This window comes from Poecilia mexicana, unplaced genomic scaffold (assembly GCF_051168715.1).
Source record: "Poecilia mexicana isolate PSO_F unplaced genomic scaffold, ASM5116871v1 scaffold_10, whole genome shotgun sequence".
Lineage (NCBI taxonomy): Eukaryota > Metazoa > Chordata > Actinopteri > Cyprinodontiformes > Poeciliidae > Poecilia > Poecilia mexicana.
Genome location: NW_028263379.1, coordinates 22,394,916 through 22,418,265, shown reverse-complemented (window position 1 = coordinate 22,418,265; position 23,350 = coordinate 22,394,916). Strand labels below are relative to the sequence as shown.

The 23,350-nt window shown below is 41.0% G+C and overlaps 1 protein-coding gene across 2 annotated transcripts; it reads left to right on the top strand.

Moving 5' to 3' along the window:
- The first annotated feature begins 1,205 nt into the window (after nucleotides 1–1,205).
- On the top strand, nucleotides 1,206–22,367 carry sh3rf2 (SH3 domain containing ring finger 2). 2 transcript variants are annotated; one of them, XM_014987582.2, is made up of 11 exons: nucleotides 1,206–1,533; nucleotides 1,820–2,225; nucleotides 4,818–5,108; nucleotides 7,707–7,802; nucleotides 8,709–9,059; nucleotides 18,846–18,967; nucleotides 19,128–19,298; nucleotides 20,244–20,518; nucleotides 20,611–20,918; nucleotides 21,001–21,305; nucleotides 21,397–22,367. In XM_014987582.2, exons 1-11 carry the CDS (start codon nucleotides 1,526–1,528, stop codon nucleotides 21,575–21,577), a joined length of 2,514 nt encoding a protein of 837 aa, XP_014843068.2. In that variant the 5' UTR covers nucleotides 1,206–1,525; the 3' UTR covers nucleotides 21,578–22,367. The 2 variants fall into 2 exon arrangements, with proteins under 2 accessions (XP_014843068.2, XP_014843067.2); XM_014987581.2 differs by having other exon boundaries at nucleotides 1,216–1,292.
- The last annotated feature ends 983 nt before the right edge of the window (nucleotides 22,368–23,350 follow it).

The following is a 23,350-nucleotide window of genomic DNA, read 5'->3' as shown; positions in this document are numbered from 1 at the left end:
GGCGACCGCAGCCAGCAGCTCTGACCTTTGTTTTGCCAGTATGTGCCCAGGTGTTGCACAAGAGCAGTCATCAAAAAAAAAAAAAAGATCAAGTAAGAGGAAAAAGTGTTTTACGTAAAAGCTAATCAAGTACTGAGTGTCTGATTCATTGCAACATCATCACATTCTGATAATAATAATACTTATTATTATTTGTAGTAGTTGTAGTAGTAGTAGTATAAATAATATATAAAGATGAGTAAAAATAAATAACATTTTTCAAGGAAGAAACAAACAAACAAAAAACAATTGTTGCACAAGACACACAAAGCTGCTTATCACTTGAAGCATAAAGCTTTTCAAATCAATGTCTGCATTAGGCAACATGTGTAAGTTTTGAACAGAGTGAACTAGTTATACTCTATATAATCTGTACACCTGATGCCAAGGTTGTTTTAATTTTACCATGTTTATTTTGAATGGAAGCAGTAATGTTTGGACTTCAATCTGATTGAGCATTTGTGGAAGGAGCCAAAGATTAGGGTGATGATAAGGATGATGTCCAATCGCCAAAGATAAACCATAATGTTTATGGTCTTAGTCGATCTTCCAGGGACTATTTACTGTACGTTGTCCACTACCTCGCCCTTCAAATGCCACTGCAGACTCAGCAGATAGGAAATAAAAATACAACCAGGTAGGCTTTGTTCAAACAACCAATATAATTTTAGCATAATATGTGGGTGAGAGTGTGTGCATGTTTGGCTCACATCAGTCAGCACAATAAACCTGGGTTGCATAGAATAGCTGGAAAAGTGAGAGTAGAGTCACTCAAACAAATATCTATCTATCTATCTATCTATCTATCTATCTATCTATCTATCTATCTATCTATCTATCTATCTATCTATCTATCTATCTATCTATCTATCTATCTATCTATCTATCTATCTATCTATCTATCTATCTATCTATAGATATAGATATATATATCCTAAAAGCACTTCATCTCCAGAAGGTTTCTCAATTAAATTTAAGGGTACTGCTATACCTTCCTCTGGCAAGCTGGTTCAAAATCTTTGAGTTCATGCTTGAGAAATAAAATGTATAATCAGAGTTCTCATTCAGTTTTCGTGGTTCGAGTTCAGGCCGTTTAAATGGCTAATATTTAAAACCCTGTAAAATTCCTTTTTTACAGTGCAAGGGTTAACTGAGCTCGTCATGACTGAAATCCGACACAGTTCCTGAAGAATGAGCCTGCCTGTGGAGACATTTCTCTTTTCGCCGGTTCGTTTCGGGCAGCAGCTCCACAGGTGGGTTTCGTGTTGACACGTACAACCAAACTGTAGAGGGGAGGTGAGTTGTCGGTGTTTATGTGACGCCGGGGTGCTCCTCCTTCCCTCCCCGGGGCAGAGAGCCGCTCCGCCGCCGCCGCCGTCGCCTCCTCCTCCTTCCTCCGGGTTCACACATGGCGACCGCCGGGAAAAACTTACGCCGTTTTTAAAAGCGGAGTTCAGGGGAGGGGAATCACCGTGACAGGCCGTAGATGAGCGTGTAAGTAAGAGTTAAAGGATGTTGCTGTGGTTTTGCTTTTTTGTTTATTTTCATTTTGGTTTGGAGGAATACGGATATTTGTCGTATATTTCCTGTTGTTGTCTCACCTGTGCAGCCAGGTGAGGCGATAGGACACCTGTGCACACGTAGTGTTGACAGGATGTAAACTCCGTATGTGCCTTATTAGACGCAACCATGTGATATATTTAAGCTTCAAACTTAATATTATGTAATTGAAATACTTTTAAGTAGTTTATTGCGTCTCCTGTCACCCCTGTCTCTCCAGCATGGTGGATTACAGTGTTTCAAATGGACCTGGATCCCTGTTCTCATTTGAACCCGAGGACGTGGCTCTGATATCCCTCCTGGAATGCCCCTTGTGTTTTGAGCGGCTGGATGCTTCTGCCAAGGTGCTGCCCTGCCAGCACACCTTCTGCCTGTCCTGTCTGCAGAGGCATGGGGTGGCCCAGTCCCAGCTGTTCTGCCCGGAGTGTGGAGCTCCCGTCCCTGTCAGGACAGTGGAGGAGCTCCCGGAAAACCTGCTGCTGGTCCGGCTCCTGGAGGGGCTTCAGGGCCTGTCGGGACCTGGAAAAAGCCCAAACAGGGTCCGGTATGCATTCCCAGTAGATAAGGGCAGCTTGGAGGGTCAGCAGCAGGAGAGTCAACGCAGAGAGAGGCAAGGGTACAGTGAGGTCAGTGCGTGACTCCAGTCAATATGCTCTACATTTCTTTGGGAATTTAAAAAAAAATATATATTATTATTTTATTTTTTAACAATTATGTCATTAAAAGATGAGGTGTTATAGAAAGTATGTGGATCATAACATTGTTCGCAACTGCAGAAACTTGAACAACATTGTGCAAACTTTAGGTGTGGCTTGGTGGTAGCATAGACACATTAGTGGCTGTGCCTGTTGTGTCTGTTTTCTACTGTGAGTAAAAACGATGTCATCTTTGTTCATCGTCCTCAAAATCCTATCTGGAATGATTCCCTCCGGAGCAAAGGTTCTCAGACATTTTACCACAAGTAGCACCTTAGTAACTACAAAGTCTTGTAAATATACTGACAAATTTAAAACAGTATTGAAACAGGAATTGGACTTTTTAAAGTAAGATTTATTTGAAAAATGGTAAAACCTACAAAATACGGACATATATAATAAGAAAGCCAAAAATGGCTCAACAACTTTGTGCCGTTGCTCCTACTAGATGGAACAATGTAAAATAAGTTGGTTTTATGGTAAAACCAAAATGTAATCCTTATTTTAAGGACACAGAGCAAAACATACACTTGTCAATGGAAATTTCCTTTTTTTGTTTTTTGAAAAACTGAGAAACAAATCATGTAGTTTGCAACAACACAGAAATCAAACAGCGTAATATTGCGTTAAATACGTGACTTTAGCGCCTTTTGTTTTTACTTTAACAGCTATAAAAAAAGCTGTTAAAGTCACATATTTTATTACCTTTACTCTTAAAAATACCACTTAGTTTTAATTTATTTTTTTTCCCCCAAAGATATTAGGACCAACTAATAACTTTGGCGCTAAAGATCCACATGCGGCTGCGGAGCGCTCAATATTTTCAGTAAAAAGACATTTAATAAAGCATAAAAGTTGAATGTGGCGTCATAGCACGGGGAAAACTTGTCACATTTTTAATGATAATGTTGTGCTGGAGTTTAATTGGTAATATTTCCCTGCAGTACAGTGATGCATTTTGAAGGTTAGGCTGTTTCAGTGCACACAACAAAAAAAAAAATCTCCTGGCGGTTGTTGCTACTTGCCCAGTGACAAGGTTCCAGTGACGGTATTTTTATAGTGCGTTGCATCTTTTATGCACATTACAGCCTGAAACGGTTTAATTAATTCTGTAATAGTCACACTACAGCATAATTCGACTCATTAAAAAGGCATTCCCTGCTCCGTTTGGCCTGGAGCAAGGCGGTCCGCTCAGACCTGTGTGTGGATGCTGCTGCCGTTCCTCTGGTGCACGTTACCTCAGAGCTGAGGGTTCACTTCCCTCATGACAAAGAGCCGAACACAAACCCCTGCACGTCCCCCGAGTCCTGTTCTCAAACACGAGTCTCCACTGAGAAAGCCAGTGCAGTGCACAGGCTCAAAGTGCTCATAAGTTATTGAAAAACTCTTAAAAGGAATGCATTGATACAGCAAGACTGGGTCAGATGAACTGTGATTCAGTCATGACATATCAAATTTCAACTCCTGACAGAGCACTTTCTGACATTCGACACCTGCAGCCTGATTGTTTTAATGCTTTTTTAAAAATAATAATAAATTATTAAACATTTCAGAATCAGTAGTCTGTTTGAAACTTATCTCAAATTTCCACATTATTTATACCTGGCATTCTGTGAACATACTAAGCAGACTTGTAATTGAGGTGCATTTTTGCTTGAAAGTCACCTTATTGTGATAAAGTATTGTGACAAAGGGGAAAAAAACAAAACAAACTAACCTTCTCCCATTTGGTCTGGCTAGGAGTTGAGGGTTTACTTCAACTCCCCATCATTAGTTCAGGCAGAGTTGAAGAGACGCTGCTCAGTTCAGGTTATTGAATCTGGGGTCATTTTACAGTTTAGACATGAAGGTATCATTTTACATGAAGTTGTTTAATAATGGCTGTAGTAGTAATATAGTGTAACAACATAGTGTTATTATGATATGATATTATTATCACTATTATTGCTTTTATAATATGAAGAATAATAATAACATTATTCCCACACAACGAACAGAACATTCAGTCAGTTTGATGTTTTTAGGCTTGGTGTTTATTTTGCAATAAGTGATTGCTGTGGTTGATTAGCTACCGCTGCTATTAGCTATGCTAACACAGTGGTGGTTGATTAGCTCATTTAAACACCTGCTCTGCTGATGATCTGTCAGAGTTGGTGTTTAAATAATCTTTTTTCTTTTTTTTTTAACTAAACCGTACACACAGAATTCCACACCACATCTACATGTTAAGGTTGTCATAGTCAAGCTAGCATAACTGAGCTGCTTCCCTTTCCCTTGCTATTTTTTTCTTAATTAACTTTTTCCTGACCTGTTTTTTCTAAGACAGCTATGTACTTCATTAAAGCTCCGCGTGTCTTATAATATATTTGGTAAAATGCAGAGTTATTTTGTCATTTAATTTTAAATAAGCACTTTATAGAATTTTCCAAACGGCTTTAAGTTTGCGTAAGGGAAACGCAATTCTTGCAAGGTCTAATGTTGTCACAGGAATCCGCTGATGTCTGACTCTCTCCTGCTGCTCAGGCGACCTTCAGATCGTCAGCAAACAACCACCGGGCTGACGCGTCGGGGGAGCTGGTCTTCACACCTGCTAGCAGTGTCCCTCCCAGCCACAAAGCAGCGGACAAGCGGTACTATGAAAACAGCAACGACAGCAGCAGAGCGTCTCTCGGCGCGCTGCAGGCGGGCAGCCAGACGCCTCAGCTGCAGCCCCTGCAGCAGGCCCAGCCGCAGCCTCTCTGCAGGGCGCTCTGTGACTTCAGCCCAGAAGAGATGGATGTGGAAGACAGCAAATATTATCTCAGCTTCCTCAAGGTCTGCCACTCAACACGACACGAACACAGCAGGGAAGGCTCATGTTCATCGCCTTCGGTTGTCAGTGTGCGTAGAGTGGAGCTTTCCTGTGTCTAACGGCCTCATTCCACCAGCCTGCCACCAGCGTTCAAAACTCTTTTGTCATCCGATGTGCAGCATCACCAAATAGGGGAACGATGTACTCACTCGCAAATGTAAAAGACTGCACAAATAGTAGATGTTAAAGTCTTTAATCTTTTGTCTTTTTACAGTTTTTGAGGAGTTTATTTTCAGTTCATGTTTAGGAAAATCTTAACATCCGTTTTCTGAGATTCAGTGGTCATGTAAGATGGAGCTAGGCTAACTTAGATTTCACAAAAAAAAAAAAAAGAACTGGACAATTTTAAGTGTCATTTTTCCAGTCCCTTATTTTTTATTAATCTTTTGCTTATTTTACAGTTATGATTAAGCTTTATTTTTTCCTTTTTGACACCCTTGTTTTCATAGTGAAGTAAGATACTTTGTAGCCCTTATTTTAAAGCACTACCATTCATTGCAGGAAAATATCAGTTTTTCATTAGTCCTGTATTTTTGTTCTGCAGACTTGTTTAGCAGGTCTGGTAGGATCCCTCTAAAACCTGCTGAACCTTTCAAATCCCTTTGCGGGGAAATGAAGGTTTTCACCTTCCTTAGAGGTTTTGTGTTTTTTATCAGACCTTATATTAATCTTCATCCTGTATTAAAGCGTCTTTTTTTTTAGGAGCTTGGACTGAAAGGTTGATGCTTAAAGTGTCGGTTGTGCTTGGTGTTGAAACAAGTTTAATTGAGTTGAAACTTGAATAAATCCTTTTCCTAATGATTAACGAAAATAGGCCATGAGCTGTGAAGGAAGCTTATTAGAAGTTGATTTTTCTTCTTTTTTTTTTTTTTTGGTAGATGTTATCTATATTTGGGTTCCATTTTTTATTATTATTATTATTGATTAGCTTTTGTTTTTGTTACTTTTAAGTAGATCTTAGCAATTAGAGAAAAAGAAGAGAGAAGAAAAATATATGTTAAGCCAGTGAAACTTCGTCCCACCGGCCAAATATTTTACTAGCATAAAATAATTCAACCCAGGAGTTTACAATTACAGCGCTACATGTCGGTTGTGAAGCTCTGACCTGAATCACTCTGTGTTTAATTATAATTTGTAACAATATGTGTCTTAGTCACATTTCTTTTTTTAAAACAACTGTCATTCTTGGGAAACTATCCACCTCAGATGTCCATGTTGACACCGTCTAAATTAAAGTTTTGTCACTTTGCTGCATTGGGTGGTTACCCAAGTTATTTTTTTTTAAATCACAGTTTCAAAGTGGCTAAGATTTACCAGAGTTTAAGACCTTTAGCCAAAGAAAATGCTAGTGTTCTCTCTGGCTGGTTGGACCATAGACTACTACAATGTAGCCCCTCCCCCACCTCTTGCTGCAAGTTGCAATTGAGTGATCTTCAAGAAAGAACTTAATCCAATGTTAATGTAGTCATCTGCAGCAGTAGGGATAGTTATTTCAATGGTGAACAAAAGTAATCAGGTCATGTCTTACATTTTTGTGTAAATCTCATGATACTGTAATATAGATCTTTTACTTTTTAAATTAAATTGTACTGTAAAAAAAAAACATAAGCACTGAACAGCCTTACAGCATCGCTATGACAACAGTCTGTGTTTACTGGGTTTACCTAAAGGTTACCAGCGTTTTCCAAATCCAACAGTAAAGCAGATGAAACTCATTCAGCCTTCCTGTTGCCTGCTGAGAGTTGTTGAATGAACCATGTGACCTAGAAAACACATTTTTTAATAACTTCTCATCAGGCTTTACTTTGCTGGTTCTAAAAATAGCCAGATGTGGAGTATCCGCTGATCAGATACAGATCGGATCTTTGAGCTTCAAACCGGGCGGTCAGCTGTCGGCGCCGATCAGGCTGAAATTTGTCCTCTCTAGATCAGCAGCTAATTCATTTTGCGCCTCTTTCATTTTTTTTTTTTACTCAAGGTCAGTAATAATGACGATTTGCTGGAAAACTTATAAAGAGTCAGCAGTTTTGAGAATAGCTGACTTACAAGCTCAGCATATTTAGTCTCTCAAACAACGTGCGACCATGAATGCACCGCACAGTAAGTTCACAGTGGTACCATTATGTAATGGCCACTGCGTTTTGTTCGCTCGCCTGTTTCTCACAGAGGGAAAACAGAGACTTATGGAGCTGAGGGCACCGACCTCTGCTGCACTGGTCGTTACTTACCCTGAGGCATCTCTGAGGCTGTTATATAAGGGCCTCGGTTTCTTGCACGCTCTCCATTAAAGCACACTTGAGCTGGCCTTTCTCTTTAATGGAGGTGGTCAAATGTCTTTTTCCTTTTTTTTTTTTTTTTTTTTTTTAAGAGATTGGCCACAGAAAGCACCAGGCCTGCAGACACAAAGCGAGCTGATGTCACGTACGGCAGCAGAAACACTGGACTCTCAGAGTTTCTGGGCAGAGTGCTCAGTCCCTGGGACGAGCTCTGTCTTGTTACCAACCACCTGATGTTTTCCCTCTGCTCTCTGCGTGTCTCTCACTTACCTCCGATCTTTGCAGGGAGACATCCTGACCGCCGTCAGGCGAGTGGACGAGGCCTGGATCGAGGCAAAGCTGGGGGAGAAAGTTGGGCTTTGTCCCAGACAGTTTGTGGAGGTGAGCTTCTTTTTTTTTTTTTTTTTTTTTTTCCTTCGCTCTACTTTTTGACTTTTAAGGTGCTCGGCTCTCAACGGTGAAAAAAAAAAAAAAAAACACGTCCCAGATGTGATTGGGTACAGCTCAGCGGCTGGATGCTGCCTTGTTTTTCAGTTAAACGGTTGATTCATCGGCAAAGGTCACTGTTATGCTGCAAAGCGCTGAGGCAGAGGGCTCGTCTGTGAAGCTGTGCTGTGTCTGCAGCTGCTCATTAGCGTGTGACTGTGTGCTTTACTCAGGTTTGCTGGGCTTGCTCAGCTTGCTGGCTGTCATTTGTTTTCCTCTGTGCTTTCTGCCTTAAGGAATTAACTTCATCCATGCTGGAAAGAAAAAAAAAAAACATTGCATTTGCTCCTACAGTGTGTTCACTGCTCCTGCTTAGATTTTCTCCAAGAAGTCTCCTCATGCACCTGCTTTTGTCCCCCAGGTCCTCGCCTCCTCCTCCTTTTTCATCCATCTTAGCCTCTGCTTGTACTTTTCTCCTCACCAAGCCTGTCTCTCCTCTCGTCGTGCAGCCAGGCGTGAAGACACGGTAATGCTTTCTCTGCCTGGGTGACATAACAGCACATCACAGTGCCGAGGGAGCAGCATCAACCCTGCTATGCCTGTCTGTCTGTCTGTCTGTCTGCTCCTTTTCTCAGCATCGCTCAGCCCTTCTTGGCTGATTGGCTCGTACTTACCCTGTCTGCCTGCCAGCCTCCCCAACAAGTTGTAAGGGAGAACCGAGGTTTTGATAAGTAGGTGTGTTTAAACAGCCGCTTCGCCGATCAGTGGGAGCAGAAGGTTGTCAGGCACTAGCAGCGTGTAGGAGAGGATGTTGCATGAATTCGTCCTGATTTTTAGTTAACGCTTCTCTGACTGTTCCAGCCAAACTCTGCAGCAGCCAAGCTGCTTAAAGGAAAGGGCCGGAGCGGGAGTGACTCAGCAGAACCTCACCATCAGTCCGGCAGCGGGGGCAAAGACAAGGCCGCTGACGCACCCAGCCACTCTGCCCTTTACGGAGTCCCTCAGGTCCAAACCAAGACCCCCGTCATCAATGCTTTGCGGAAGCAGCCCACAGCCAGCTCCTTCCAGCCGCCCGCCAACATCAGCTTCGTCCCTCAGGGCCAGCCGCAGCACTTCTCGGCGCCCTCCGCGGCTCGCAGCCAGTCCTACCCTCGCAGAGTGAACTCTCAGCGAAACAGCCGGCGCTCTGACTCCCACAGGCACCTGTCACAGGTGAGTCGAACTCTGCAGGCTCTTCACCTTTTCCTTCCGTTGTGCTCGCGTCGCCGTTGAGCTAAGTCGCATTCGACTTTGTTTTTCTTGTCAGGGATTTTATCCAAACAGAAAACGTGTGGTTTGCAAAAGCATGCATGTGGCCGATTTTTCAGTGGGATGATGGAGATGTTTTGCTCGAGTCACAAAAAAAAGATCAGGTTGACCTCAGGAATGCAGGGAGGGAAATAATAACACCGAGCTCAAGGAGCGGATAAGAAAGGGGGCGCTTGCCCGTGTGTTGGCCAGGGTTTGATTAAGAGGCTCTTAAGAGGACACAGATGTGGAAAAGAGCAAGATAAGAGAGATGAGAATGGGTTGTAACTTTGAAAAGGTCTTTAATCATCTGAGTCCAGGGGGAGAGTCCAGGCTGAATTCCAGCCAAGCAGGGAATGTGTAAGCGTCTGTCCTTTTTTCTGCCTTCAACTCGAGCAGAGTGTTGCACAAATTGAGATATTTGATAAAGAAAAAAAAAAAAAGATTTAAAAAATACCTGTCTTGTGTTAAATATGTAACTGCATCAGACGACAGAAAGATTTGAGATCGACTGATCAGAGGTCGGGTTTGTTTGAATTCTGGTCAACAATTTTACAGAACCCCGACCAATTTCTTATTCAGATCTCCAAGTGCTTTTGAAATAATTTCTGAATCAACTGAAAATGTGACTGTCTTTATAATAAAATGTTTTCTTAGTAAAATAAAACAACAGCTTTAAACTAACCACAGCTAGAGAGCATCTCTAAAAGTTCAGAGTTTTTGCATCACACAGTAATTTATTCAAAGACATCTGAAAGAGGTATCTGTGAAAATAAATACTAGCTAAAAATTCATACAGCTTGTTATTTACAGAAAATATTAAAGCTCACACAATTATTTTTGCGTACTTCAGAATGTACAATGCTATGAGACTAAATATTTTCCTTCATTTTGTTTCCAAAATTGTGTAAAAGAAGAAAAAAAAAAATTCCTAACCTCCCACAGCCAGTTATGCCTCTCACTTAATTTTAAAATCATGAACAAACTGAGAAAAACTACATTTCTCTAAATAACTGAGTTAAATTTGACAAAATGTGTCTCACAACATGAAGTTGGCTAAAAGTTGCCGAAAACAACTGATCTGAAGGAGTTTATGACCAGATTAGAAACAAAAAGTTGATTTAATTTGAGAAGGACGTCGAAGTCATTTGTAAACCTTAACCTTGTTGACCTTCTAAAGTGGGCCTAACCCTAACCCTACATCTAGACCTACCAAAAACACTCTAAGGCTGCATAGCGACTCAACCAGGAAGTCACAAAATAACCAAGACAATAAATATACGGCAGGCGTCACTTGGCTCAGTTAAGGTCAGAGTTCATGAGTTAACAATCAGAGTATGCAGAGTATGAAAAAGTGGGTTACTTTAGAAGTTATTCATCCCACAATGGCATGTTCCGTTGTGCAGTGAAACCAAGGTAACATTTTATCGATATAACCTCATATTGATACCTCAGACATGGTGGTGGTAGTGTGATTATCTCGGGTTGCCTTGTTTCATTTTACTCAGCTGATCTTCATCTAAAGTGAAGTACAGTATTTTTTTTTTCTTTCTCCGACGTAAATTTTAAAATGAGTTTAACATTTTACAACTTAATATTTCAGAAGACAAAAAAGGCTCTTAATTGAGTGTTAATTGTTCATGATAAAAATTTAGTTTCATTGTCGACTTCAAACAGCTTTTCTGTCACGATCAGTCATTAATTATTCAGAGTAGTAGCAGCAGAAGTAACATCACCCCCTGTATGTAAGAGCAGTCAGTGTCACACAGGTTTACAGATCAACAGGGTTTACAGATAATACTTCAAAACTTTAGCATCTTCATATGATTGGCCCCAAAAACAATCTGATTCTTGCTACCGTTTTGTTTCTCTTTCTTCTGCATCTCCGTAGTTAGACTCTGATTTATTTAACTGCCACCAAGTTACAGTTACCGATTAAGTTTTATTTGTTTACAAAATTTCAAATAAGTAATAGCATTTCAAATGAAAGGCTGCATTTAAGTTTTTACAATCTTGAGGAATAATAAAGCAGAATATCCATTTGGTAGATCATCAAGGCGTTTACACCGACTGCGGCGGTCGCACTGAAACCTGAAAAGCCTTGATAATATAATCTGCTGGTCCGCCCCCTCACATAATGGTTTCCCTTGAATTACCTCAGATTTCAGAGCTCTAACCTGCAATTACATGTGTCAGCGCATAAAAAAAAAAAAAGTATGGAAAAAAAAAAAATCTCATTTGTGCTGAAGAAACCAGGAGGGGAAGGAAATGGACTACACCTGAGAAGAGTGATAAGAAATAGGGGAAATGGGATAGGTTGGGCAGGAAGAGGGGGAGAAAATGTGAGAGGAAATACTTGTAAAGAAAGATGTTTTTGAGCTGGGAAGAGAAGCAACACACAAAAAGGCAAGAGGGAGAAGGGAGGAGGTGGACAAACGAGAGAATGATGTGGAGAGTGGGAGGCTTAGAGTGTCCCTCAGTGTGTCTGCTTATTTCGCTCATGCTGCTGCTCCTGATGATGATGATGATGATGATGATGATGATGATGATGAGTCACTTGTGATGTTGGTTACATAACAGACCACACTATCCTCCTTCCTCTTCACGAAGCAGGTAGCACCTTTACATCAGTCGGCCATAACAGCCGACAGGCCTCAGCGTCTCGGTTAGGGCCGGGTCCCTGAAGCCGAGGGCCGGGTCCGCCCAGGCCACCTCGAGCCCAGCTGGGGCGGGGATTTCTCCGCCCCAGCTGGGCTCCTCTTACCTCAGGTTCTGCTCTCTGAGAGAGCGGCAGCATCCCTCCCACTGCCAGGGAAATGATGATCATCGTTGTGAATATCGGCATGGTTACGTAAGAGCAGAATTTAGGATGGAGATAGAAAAGCTAAAACAAAATCAATATAAGTTCAGGCTTCCCCGTTTCACAGCAGAATCACTCCTTACGTTTAGCACAAACTATTTTAATCTGTATCAGATGAACTTGCCCACCTGGTACGGAATTCCTTTTTCAAATTAATTTTTTTTTTTTCCTCAACGGGACTTTTCGTTTTTAATGTCATATGTATTTATAACAGGGGAATTTACATTTTTTTCAACATAATTATCTGAGGAAGGGACTTTTATTTTCTGATGAGATATGAGCGCCAACTCAGTTTTTCCAGTTCTCACCGGTGTTTTCGAAAACTTTTGAACTACAGCTGCCAAAATGGCATATGTGGGAGTGTGTCAGGCAGGACATTTCTGAAACATGCATGATAAAGTTTGCACTAGGACTGGGGACAGTCCTAAATATATAATGAACATGTAGGTCCTCAGATATTTGCTACTTAAATTTGTCCAAATAATTCTCTTTAAGTGCAGATGCACACTATTTATTACAGTCTAGAGTTTTAGATAATATTTAAAAATCAGTCAAAATGTTATATGATGTCTGTAATTTCGATCTGGCTCTTCTTTTTGGAGCAGCGCCTGCTGCTTTGAATTTATTAAGATCCCTTCATTATCAAAAAAAACTCCCACAAATTAAAACGACTCTCCAAATGTAAGTTTGGAAAGCTAAAAATGTACTCTTATATGGATATTGTTTGACTTACGACGAACCTTCTGCTCTGAAACACGTTCATTTGTATTTCATTGTGTGCGGATCAGTAATTGCGGGCTCAGCTAAGCAAACAGAGCTTTGCTCCCACTTCAACGCCACAATCCGCTCAGCGTGGATGCGGCGCAATGTGCCGTGTCAAGCTGATGGAAATAGGGAGACGTGTTGATGAAAGCAATACCATGGAAACAGGTTTAAATCCTAAATTGTCTAGCGCTCAATTGGACTTACAACACAGATGCAGACTTTGGTCACCGACTTGTGTGACACATGCAACATTTGTCGCGCAGACAGCTTTTTTTTTTTCATCGCACGTGTGACTCTTTTGTCGAACAGGTTAGTCGACGTGTCAAACGATTTTACGTTTCTTCGTCTGACACCATTGTTGTCAGACGTGTTTTCACAAATACTGCTTCTAGTGTTCAGATAACTTTCAGATATTCTGACAACATTTCAAAAGACATCACACTCTGTCGGTGGTGGCAGTGTGATGGGATGCTTGGTTACTTTAAGATCCCACTTCATCATAGTTGATGAAGCCATATATTTTGCTTTCTAGCAGGAAATCCTGAGGGCGATCGTCCAGCCACTAGTTTCTGATCCAAAGCACACCAGCAAGACTGCAAGCGACTGACTTAAACATTATTTGAATCGAGGGATTTGAGGGGACTTTGTCAAAGTTGAGCTTACAACCCATGGAAATGTTTTGTCGTGACCCGTAGCAGACTGAGCACGCACATTGTGGCTGAATTAAAACAGTTCTGCACCGAGTCCCTCTCCACATTAATGTAAATGACTCAGAGTATTGTCACTCAGACACTCAGCAGAAGTATCTGCATCACACCTCACAAACCACTTGTGAGCACTAAAAAGCTGGACTCTTCATTACTCTCTCATGCAAACCATAGAGAGGGTTCAGTCATCCCTGACAACGTTTGATGTCACCCCCAACTTCTCATCACAGCCTCTGCACCAAGTGACAGCGGTTATAGTCTGAATCATATGGATTTTTTTTTTTCTTTTCTCTTTATTGCCATGACGGAATGTCTGTCTGTGGCTGTCTGCATTCAAAACAAAACTGGATTGCCTAGTCCAGTTTTGTTTAGACTGAAGCAGGGTGGGTCTATTTCAGGATTGGCTTTTACAACTTCCTGTGATTTTACCATAGATGCACGTTACACCCATTATCTATGCTGCACTTTAATTCGAAGTACTTAAGTACTTAGTTATTATGGGAAGCTCATTCATACACAATGTTCCTGTGTTGTGACAGCTAGTCCTGCTCCTGCTGGAAAAAGGCATCCCCACAGCATGATGCTGCTGCCACCGTGCTTCACAATGGAGATAGTGTCTTTTAGACGATAAGTCAAACCTTTATTGCGTGGTTTAGATATGTGGATACGGGATAGTTTGTTTTGAGGGGTTTCAAATAGAAATTGGGATGAAATAGTTAACTTATATTTTGAGAACAGTTGGTTTTGTCCTTAATAATTGCTGAACATTCACTATTAATTTGTGTTTCTGTAAAAGCAGTTCTTATGACAACTTTGTTCATGTTGTGTTATCTTCTACATTTTTAAAAAAATGCTTGCTGCATTCAGTTTATAAGTGTGCAGTCTGGTTCCTAATATTTTTTAGGCTCTTAATTTTTTTTTCATTTTTTTTGGCCTTTTATTTCTCCCTCGTCTCATCGAGACATGTGGTGTCGTTTTCAAGAGCAATCGGTTTTAAACTACCACACAAGTTAATAATATGCTAGTACAAACTCTGCAACAAATTAACAGAAAATAAAATGCAAGATGGGAGCAATAGGAATCGGCCACGCAGTGACTCTTTCACCGTTGAGGCCTCTAGTTTTGACGTCTTTGTTGTTGGTTTCAAAATATCGTGCTGCGTTTATGATGGGACACATTTAAGAAAAAATATTTATCCCTTGATAAAATATTAAATACATTGCTACATTCAAGCTGGCAGTAAACTTGGAGGCGATTAGAAATCAGAGTTCTGACGATTAAAGACTTTAAACAAAGTGCTGGTAGAGCATTATTCACTTATTAGAACAGCATGTGTCTTAATGGCAGTTTGTTCGGACGAGCCAAAGACAAAAGGCGGCTCTGTTCAGCTTAAGCGCTCACAGAACCTCTTGAACAAACCCTTATTACGAGCCTATCCTGGTGACGCACCCTCACAAAGATTTATTATTTCAGCCGCGAGGAGCCGAGGGTTCAGCAAATTCAAAACAGCTTTGATTTTTCCTGTGCCAAAGTGGAACACGGTATGATTTGAAGCAGTTTTGGAGAAGATTGTAACATGAGTTACAGAAATAAACATCCTGAAGGATAACCTTAACCCCATGTAGTCCTTACCACATCATCCTTTCAGCTTCATATGAGCTCCAACTTAAACTAAATAGGTGCTCCAAACGATAAATTGATTAATGCTTGTTATATGTCATGTAATAAAGAATTAAGCCATCAATGTTAAAACTTGGTGGATTTGAACTGATTTTTTTTTTTTTTTTTTAACAAAGGCTGGGTCAGATAAAATTTTTTGGGGTTGGTCAAGTTAATTAATTTTATTGTCAGTTTTGATGACATTGATTTAATTAAACCTTTGATAAACACGTCCTCCTTCATTCCACAAGCAATTTTTAAAACAATTAAACCAACCAAGTTAATAATAGAACCAACAGTGACATGCGACAAGTTAACAGGTCATCTTTGACCGAATTAAAATAACTGAATTTACTATTTTTACGTCGAATGTCATTCAGGTCTAGTTTTTATTAAAGTGTTACCTTCACATACAAAAAACATCATATGATTTAACAAACCTTAACCCCGTGTAGTCCTGGCCAAACGTTTCTACGGACTCATTTAAATGTCATCTGAAAAGTCGTCATTTGAGTCGGACCTGCAGTCGGTAAGAACAGCCCAGACTTTCTCACAATTGAAAACTTGGGCGCTGCGCTTAAAAGCCTGGCTAATACTCAGGAATCAACCGGTTTGAATAAATATGACCAGTTCTTTCTGAAATAGTGGCTGAATAAACAGTCAGATTTATGCCTAAGTTTAATTGTCAGCTTACAGTTGATGAACAAGTTCTTATTGTTCATTTAACCACATATTAAAATGTGTCTGAACATGTATGTATGATTTTGCATGATCACTTAAAAACCCAAATGAGTAAAACATTTATGCCGACGGTGACTCTATCCAAAGTTTTAGTGTGAACAGGATGAATATTGATATCCTCACACTCTCAAAGCGCCTCATGTTTGCATAAGTCTTTAAGCACAGAGAGAGAAAAAAACTGAACAATTTAGAAGGAATTTAAATAATTCAAGATGTGATAAAAGTATTTTTGTTGTTGTTGTTGTTGCATAACGCCGCAGAAGAGTTTTTGCACAGGAGTTTTGGATAATTGTAAGAAACTGTGCGAATGAAATGAAACCGGTGCCTTAGAAAGGATATGAAAACTCAAACTTGTCAGGTCCTGCAATAACGGCCATGATTGTTTTGGGTGGGATTATGTGTATGGAGTAACAGGTGCGAAAGAAGAAATATAAAACATTTTCCTCTGAACGACGGATGACGTAGAACAAAACATTTCTCATTACTTTTTTAATTATTATTATTTATTGAAATTATTTTAATCGTTTAAGTGTCCAGTCCTGGAAGCTTGCGTCCACAGCTTAATAATTTTGGTCTTTGTGCTTTCAAGTTTTAATGTGAATTGAGAGCCAGATGCGAGCTGCATTTAGGAAACAAAAATGCCGATGGGCCAGCAGTAACGCTTTAAGTAGAAGATGAGTGGGGGGAGGCTATAAATAGTACCAGATATCTGTTATGACAAAAGATAAAGGGCAGCACAAAAGTTCCTCCACCCCACTCTTCGTAGTGACTGTATTAAAATAATGTGAGCAGGAGACAGTGGCAGCAGAAACGCATCTAGTCAAAGCCTCGTTAAGACCATCATCAGTCCTCTAACAAGAGGGATTAGAGCTCTGAACTGGATCTTTAACGGTTGGCTGGCTCGCCTCCGTGTCACTCCCTGTCATTCACCGACGGCGTCACGGCTGACTCACAGCTGGCCGACATCTAGCCTGGAAAAAGTTTCCCAGCTTCTCAGCCTTACACAGAGAAACTACGTTCATAGAGTCAACCGTTCTAAACAAGCTTTCGTTCATTTATATTTCATGGTGTATTCTACACAGCTTCATGCATGAGCATCATTATTGCGTCAGCAATTTGAAAGCGGAAGGTTTTTAGCACTTCAAAGAGCAAATCATCAAATCGTAAACGCTACGCAGACGGATGAGAGAGTAAAGGAGCGGAGCACTTATGATGCTAGCCGTTTGCAACGCAGTTTATTTTTGCCCACTTAAAAGTTATGTGCTGTTGCTTTCGAAATGTCTGATCACAAGGCTTGTGCAGCTGTAAAAGATTATGAGGAGAGATGATGAACAGAACCTCGTTAGGATAGCAGAAATATTATGCTTTTTGTTAGGATTTTTAGGCTTTTTTGAGAAGTCTCACAATCTTATTTCCTGTTTAAAGTCATTAACTCTTTTTTCTAGCTAAGTAAAGTACTTCTGTTATTATGCAAAATAGATATTGTTTGTTTGCACCAGACACTTTTATGTCTTGTGTTGTGTCGTTGAATCTTTTTTTATAAAGTCTGTGATAGAGAGGAAACAGATTAACCATTACAACCATTTTGGTTAACAACATGGCAAAAAAAAAATTATTATATGTATTAAATGCTGGTTTGACTAAAGTTAAATTAAGCTAAGTGCTTTGTTGCTGCATGGTGGAAAAGAAAGACAAATATTATCCGATTATTTTTCAAAGTTTCTGTTTTATGCATAACTTCTTGAGCTTCATAATTACATTCACAGAAAAACAGAGTAAATTCTTCCAGTTACCAAATCAGCTTGAGATCTGAAGTTTTTAGACTTTGGATCTGTGATTTTCCTTCTTCATCTGCCAGAATTTGCTCAGGCTGAAGCCAACAGACATGCTGGTCAACAGAGGAGTTTCACGGTTGATTCAGTGACTGCAAAACGAACCCAAAGCTTCATCTCTCCACCACCGTGCTACCAGCTCCTCAGACAAACTCGACTGCTTTTGTCTCTCCTTAATTTTACAGTGAACCACTTTCACAGTAAACTTGCTAACTGAGGCTTGCAGAGTCAGATTTTGTTCGTCTTTTTGAGCATGACCCCATTCTGGCTTCGGGTGATTTTGTTGTTGAAACCCATCCCAGATTTTAAGATGGATTTAAGTAGCAATACATGATGACTACTTTCCTTTCTAAATCCTATGGAAGCAGTCATGGTGTGCTTTGCATGCTGCTGTTCCATTTTGTAGTTATTTCTGGTTCGGTGAGTAACGAAAGTTCAGAATCTGCTGTGTGATTTGGAAACGTAGGGTAGATTTGAATCATTTTCCCTTCTCATCTAGTTTAAATGCTTATTTTTGTGCTACCATTTAAGACCTCGGTTTCGAAATGCTTAACTTAAACGCCTCAAATTTAGAACAGTGTAGCACAAAAGTTAATTGCGTTAGTTTTTGAACTGCCTTTCAGATAACATCATCGGCTTCCCACAGAAATGAGTACCACAAGTTTGTCTTGCTTCAAAATTCGGATTAAATTTTGGGTTAAATGAAGATGCATCATAGATAAAATCATAGGACTTACTGGGTAAAAATAACTTCCCAGTCGTTAAGAGCTGTACTGAATTTGTTAAAATGCTCTGAGTGACACAGTGAGACTTCAGCTGTCTAAGTCGGACAGATCAAAGAAACATCAGCTGTAGGTTTTCGCACAGAAATCTCCCACTTTGATCTTTTCTGTGCTGGTGCACGAATTACCATTAAGCTACACCCAGCATAAGTCACAGTGCATGTAGGATGAGGTTTAATGACGCCATTCGTACCCACCATCAGGTCTCTTGTTGACTCATGTCGTTTAAAAAAAACAAAAAACGAAGACATTACATTCCCAGAAATGCAACTGTGCCCTCATGTCTTATACATGTGTACTTTCATAATGCCTGTGCATCATGCTTTCAGTTTCTTATTATAGTTTCAAATCGGATTGCCTTTCAGAGTGAGAAGAAAATGACCAGCGAGACCCCGTCCACAATCTCCATGGCCCTGATGAACCCCCAGATGGCCTCCTCCTCTGCAGACGGCAGAAACTCCTCCACGCAGCAGCTCTCGATCAGCGTGTGAGTCATCTTTAAAACATTGCATTATTAAGACGATAATGCCGGATCATGCGTGCGAGAATGAGAGTATTAAGGGTACAATGAGGAAAGCCTGAGCGAAATTTCATGGGCCGTGAACATGCGGTGACGACTTAAGCAAACGCTGGGTGTGCCCCTCCAGGTGCGCTGTCCTGTACACCTACAAACCCCGACGACCGGAGGAACTGGAGCTGAGGAAAGGAGAGATGGTGGGCGTGTACGGGAAGTTCAAAGATGGCTGGCTGCGTGGGCTGTCGCTCCGCACGGGGAAAGTGGGCATTCTTCCTAGCAACTACATCACCCCCGTGCTCAGGTGAGAGGCTGCATCTGTGTACGTGCTCGGAGGCTTTCAGTCACGCATACGTTTCAGAAATGTGGTCAAACTCAATGGAACTCGAAGCCCAAATAAATAAATAAGAGAGACAATTTTAAGATCTCTCTAAATTATTTATAGGACTTGATGCACAGCTTATTAGAACCGAAAACCTCTTTTGAATTTTATGTGAAGAACTAACAAAGTAATGCCAAATTGTGACACGAGCGGAAAAGAATTCATGGTTTTCAAGATATTTTCCAAAGAAGTTGTTTGTTTGTTTGTTCTCATGAGTCAGTGCTTTGTGGAACCACCTTCCACTGCGATCCCTGCTGCATACCTATCAGGGTGTGTCTCAGCTTGGTCAAATTGGATGCAGAGGCTCTGTGAATATCACGTTTCAACTCTTACCGCGGCATCTTGGTTGGAAGTAGTTCTGGACTTTGACTGGGCCGTTTCCAAACATGAATATGACTTGATTTGATCTAAACCCTTCTATTGTAGCAATTTATTTAAGGCCATTGTTCCCTGTTGGAAGCAGCATTATATTGTGTATGAATTTATTTAAATAAACCTGCTTGACTTGCCTTGAGCTGCAGATGTCTGCAGGGCCTCTCCGTTGTTTCTCTGATGAATGCTTTCCTTTATCATCATGTTAGTTTAGGAATTCATAATACTATTGGTGCATTAATGCTGTACAGAAAATCTCATAGAAAAGATGAAGTAAAGTTAAATTGTGATATTGATATCCTTGTGATATATGTATTCAATTATTTTATTAGCGGATTTCAGAGCAATGCATTGCTTTGTGCTGGTCCACCACATCATGTTAAAATCACTCTCAGACGCAGCGTTAGTGTTTGTGGTTAAAGTGTGAAAAAAATGTGAGAATACTCCTGAAAAGTAAAGTGCTGTTTTCAAAATGACACATGCTTTTTGTTACAGAACCTCAGCCAGACTTTTGGAGACCAAAGCAGCTAACGCGTCCTCGCATTACAACACAGTGTCTGGGAAGAAACCCACCGCTGCAAAAAATCCCACTGTGGTCCTTGCTCTCGACAAGGTGGGTGGTGATGGAACGAAATTCTCAACAGGACAGGTGTCATCCGTGCCAAATGGAGCGCAGCACGCCGCGTCCTCCGGCGGAGCTGCCAAGCCGTCCTTTTACGGGACGTCTCAAGGTTGGGACACCGTGAGACGTGTTTTCAACCCCCACAGAGGTCAGTGAGAAATAAGTTTCCAACAGTTGGGGCTGCTTTATCTCGGTCCAGCAGTTGTGAAACAAAAATGCACTCTTTATGTTTTGTTTCAGCCTCACACCGTCCCTCCCATGTGTCCTCTTACAACATCCCGTCCAACACGCAACCTTTCGCACAAGTTCAGGCGTCGGGCTACTCGCCTGCCCTGCAGAGAAAGAGAAACAGCAGCTTCCCGTTCTCCAACCCCAAACCTTACGGCTGGATGACTGAGCCAGCAGCGCTCTCTGCTGGTGCTGTCGTGAAGGACAGGGACTGTGGAGCCTCACACGAAGCAGTATTTCTTCATCACAGGCAGCCTGCTGCAAACGCACCTCAGTCGATTTTAGTCAGACCTGACGCACAGAAAAGCAGCATAGACAAGGTAATGTCAGATTCACGTTTGCCTTCGTTTTCAAGTTCTCAGGCTTTTGGGAAGGTTGAATGTTTCTTTACGTTTTCCAAAGCCTCCAAAATCAGTTCGGTTCCTGACGGATGAAGAGTCTCCTCCTCCGAGACATCGGACCTCCTCCTGGTCATCTGGGTCTCAGGTTCATCCAAACTGTCGTCCCGGGCCCCTGCCTTTAGAAGTGTGGGCCCCTTCTCTCACCATGGGGAGAGACGGACCGGGGATCCTCCTCAAAGACGGGAAAGGTCCGGTTCTTAGGAAGGGCTTTGAAACGGCCATTTCCGATCCAAATTCTAACCCGCAGAAACCATTCCACTCACAGCCGTCGCTGTCAGCTTTGTCGGCTCAGTTCAGCCCCGTCAGGTAAACTTCGCTTTGGAGTCCTCACTCACCCGAGGAGAGGCGGACCTGAGCAATCGCTCATCTGTTTTGTTTGAAATGTTTTGTTTTCCAGGCACAGAGTGACCACAACGCATTTAGCCCAGACGGACTCGGAGCTCAGTCTGCTGCAGGGAGAGGCGGTCCTCGTCCACAGACCTCGGCCTGACGGACGGGTCCTCCTCACGCAGGAGAGCAGCGGACAAACAGGCATTTTCCACAACACTATTCTCCAAGCCCTTGAGAGGCTCAGCTGACTGTGTATTACTGCTAAATTGATGGATACTTCTGTTAGGGATGCACCGATTGCAGTTTTCTGGCTGATTATGATCTTTAGAAAGTCCCAATTTTGGCCGATACCAATTTCTTTTGTTTAAGGTGTTGCTAAGCATAGCATGAAAGTTGCTGAGTTGGCAACAGTGGGGTGACTATTGTTAACTGCAAACATGCAGACGTGACCTGGTGGGCCGGTCTGCCAGTCAAACCTCTCTGACAGCGGAGCAGAAGAGAACAGTGACTGATTTTAAAACCTTTGCTGACGTAGATAAGATCGGGGGATAAGATGTGTTTCACATGTAAGTATCAGCCAATCACCAATCTCCCAAAAATAAGGAAATCGACCGAGATAAATCAGCTGGCCGATAAATTGGTACACCCCTAATTTCTGTCATATCAGTTTGAACTGCCAAATAACTTAATAGATCAACTCAAACAAAACGAGTGTTTATGTCCAAAAACCAATCCTGCCACACGACAATCAAATAACAGGTTTTTACTTTGGACCTGAGTGGATGTGAGAGCGTGGGTAAAGTCTTCAGAGATGTATTTTGCATCCTATAATGTGTGCGCATGTTTGTAGCACGTGGTATTATTCGAGTTTTGCACTAAAAACCCACATCAGGTTCCTTGCTTCATCTGTTACACAATGGTGAGTGCCTTTGTCAAAACCCACCAAGAAAACATATTATATTTGTACATACTTAGAGAGATTAGGTAAATTATCTGTACTGCTTTTGTGTTAATAAAGTATAGTTCCAGAACCTGTAACAGTTTGGCTTCTTTCTTCTATAACCCAACCTTCCTTTAGGCCACATTAATAAACCTGTAAATATTTTTTCATTCCAGTATTGCGGCTGGAAAGCTGTGACTGAATTTGCCTCAATTGAGACCAAAGTGAAAGTAAAGGAGTGTAGAAGAACCAAACGCTGGTCGAGAAAACTAAATTCCTAAACTAGGACGATTAGGACATTTTTAAAGTTATCATACCTTATATACAGGATTTACAACCTTATCGACTGTTTCTGGCAGGCTGTCGCCTGGACTCTTCACCAACAAATCCTGCTGATTATTTCATAGATGAAATTCTAAGAGTAAGACCTGTGTGGCCTCGGTAATAATTTGTTCACGTAGACTAATTTTGAACCACTGAACTATCCATCTCATCTCAGTTTCACAGAAACTAATCACGACTTAAAAACTGCAACCTGTTGTCTAGACATGGTGCCCACAAGTTCTTTTTTTTTTTTATTTTTATTTTTTTATCTCTTCATTTGTTTTGCCTCTGAAATATTACAGATTTCAAAGATAATAAATGTATTTTAAGGAAATCAGATGCCTCTGTAATCTCACCTATAGCATTTTTACAAATCGAATTTAAAAGTGAATCTGTTTACTCCTTTTTCAGAAAGTAAAGACAGTCCTTTGCTGTTCAGTCAGGATTTCAACCACAGCACACACACCGATGCATCAAAAACATCTTAGTTTTACTGGATCTAAGTGTTGCATTTAATGCATTTAAACATAACATAGTGAATGATAAATAGACTGTGCTCAACAAGTTCCGATCTCAGCTGGTAGGAAGGGACTAATTTGTCATTTTCTGATTATAAATCAGAGAAAACCTTAAAGTACTATTATGTCTCATAACATATATGTTGATGACAACTTTTTATTACTGTAAGCACATGACAACAGTTCACCACAGATACTTAAACAGTGCATCCATAGTAACCATGACAAAGTAGTTCTAA

Bases quoted from the DNA above. Each gene is read 5' to 3' on its own strand.
- sh3rf2 (XM_014987581.2), top strand. From the start codon at position 1,231: ATGAGCCTGCCTGTGGAGACATTTCTCTTTTCGCCGGTTCGTTTCGGG. The intron at 2,226-4,817 runs GTCAGTGCGTGA...CCTGCTGCTCAG, and splicing joins AGAGGCAAGGGTACAGTGAG to GCGACCTTCAGATCGTCAGC. The intron at 7,803-8,708 runs GTGAGCTTCTTT...TGACTGTTCCAG, and splicing joins GTCCCAGACAGTTTGTGGAG to CCAAACTCTGCAGCAGCCAA.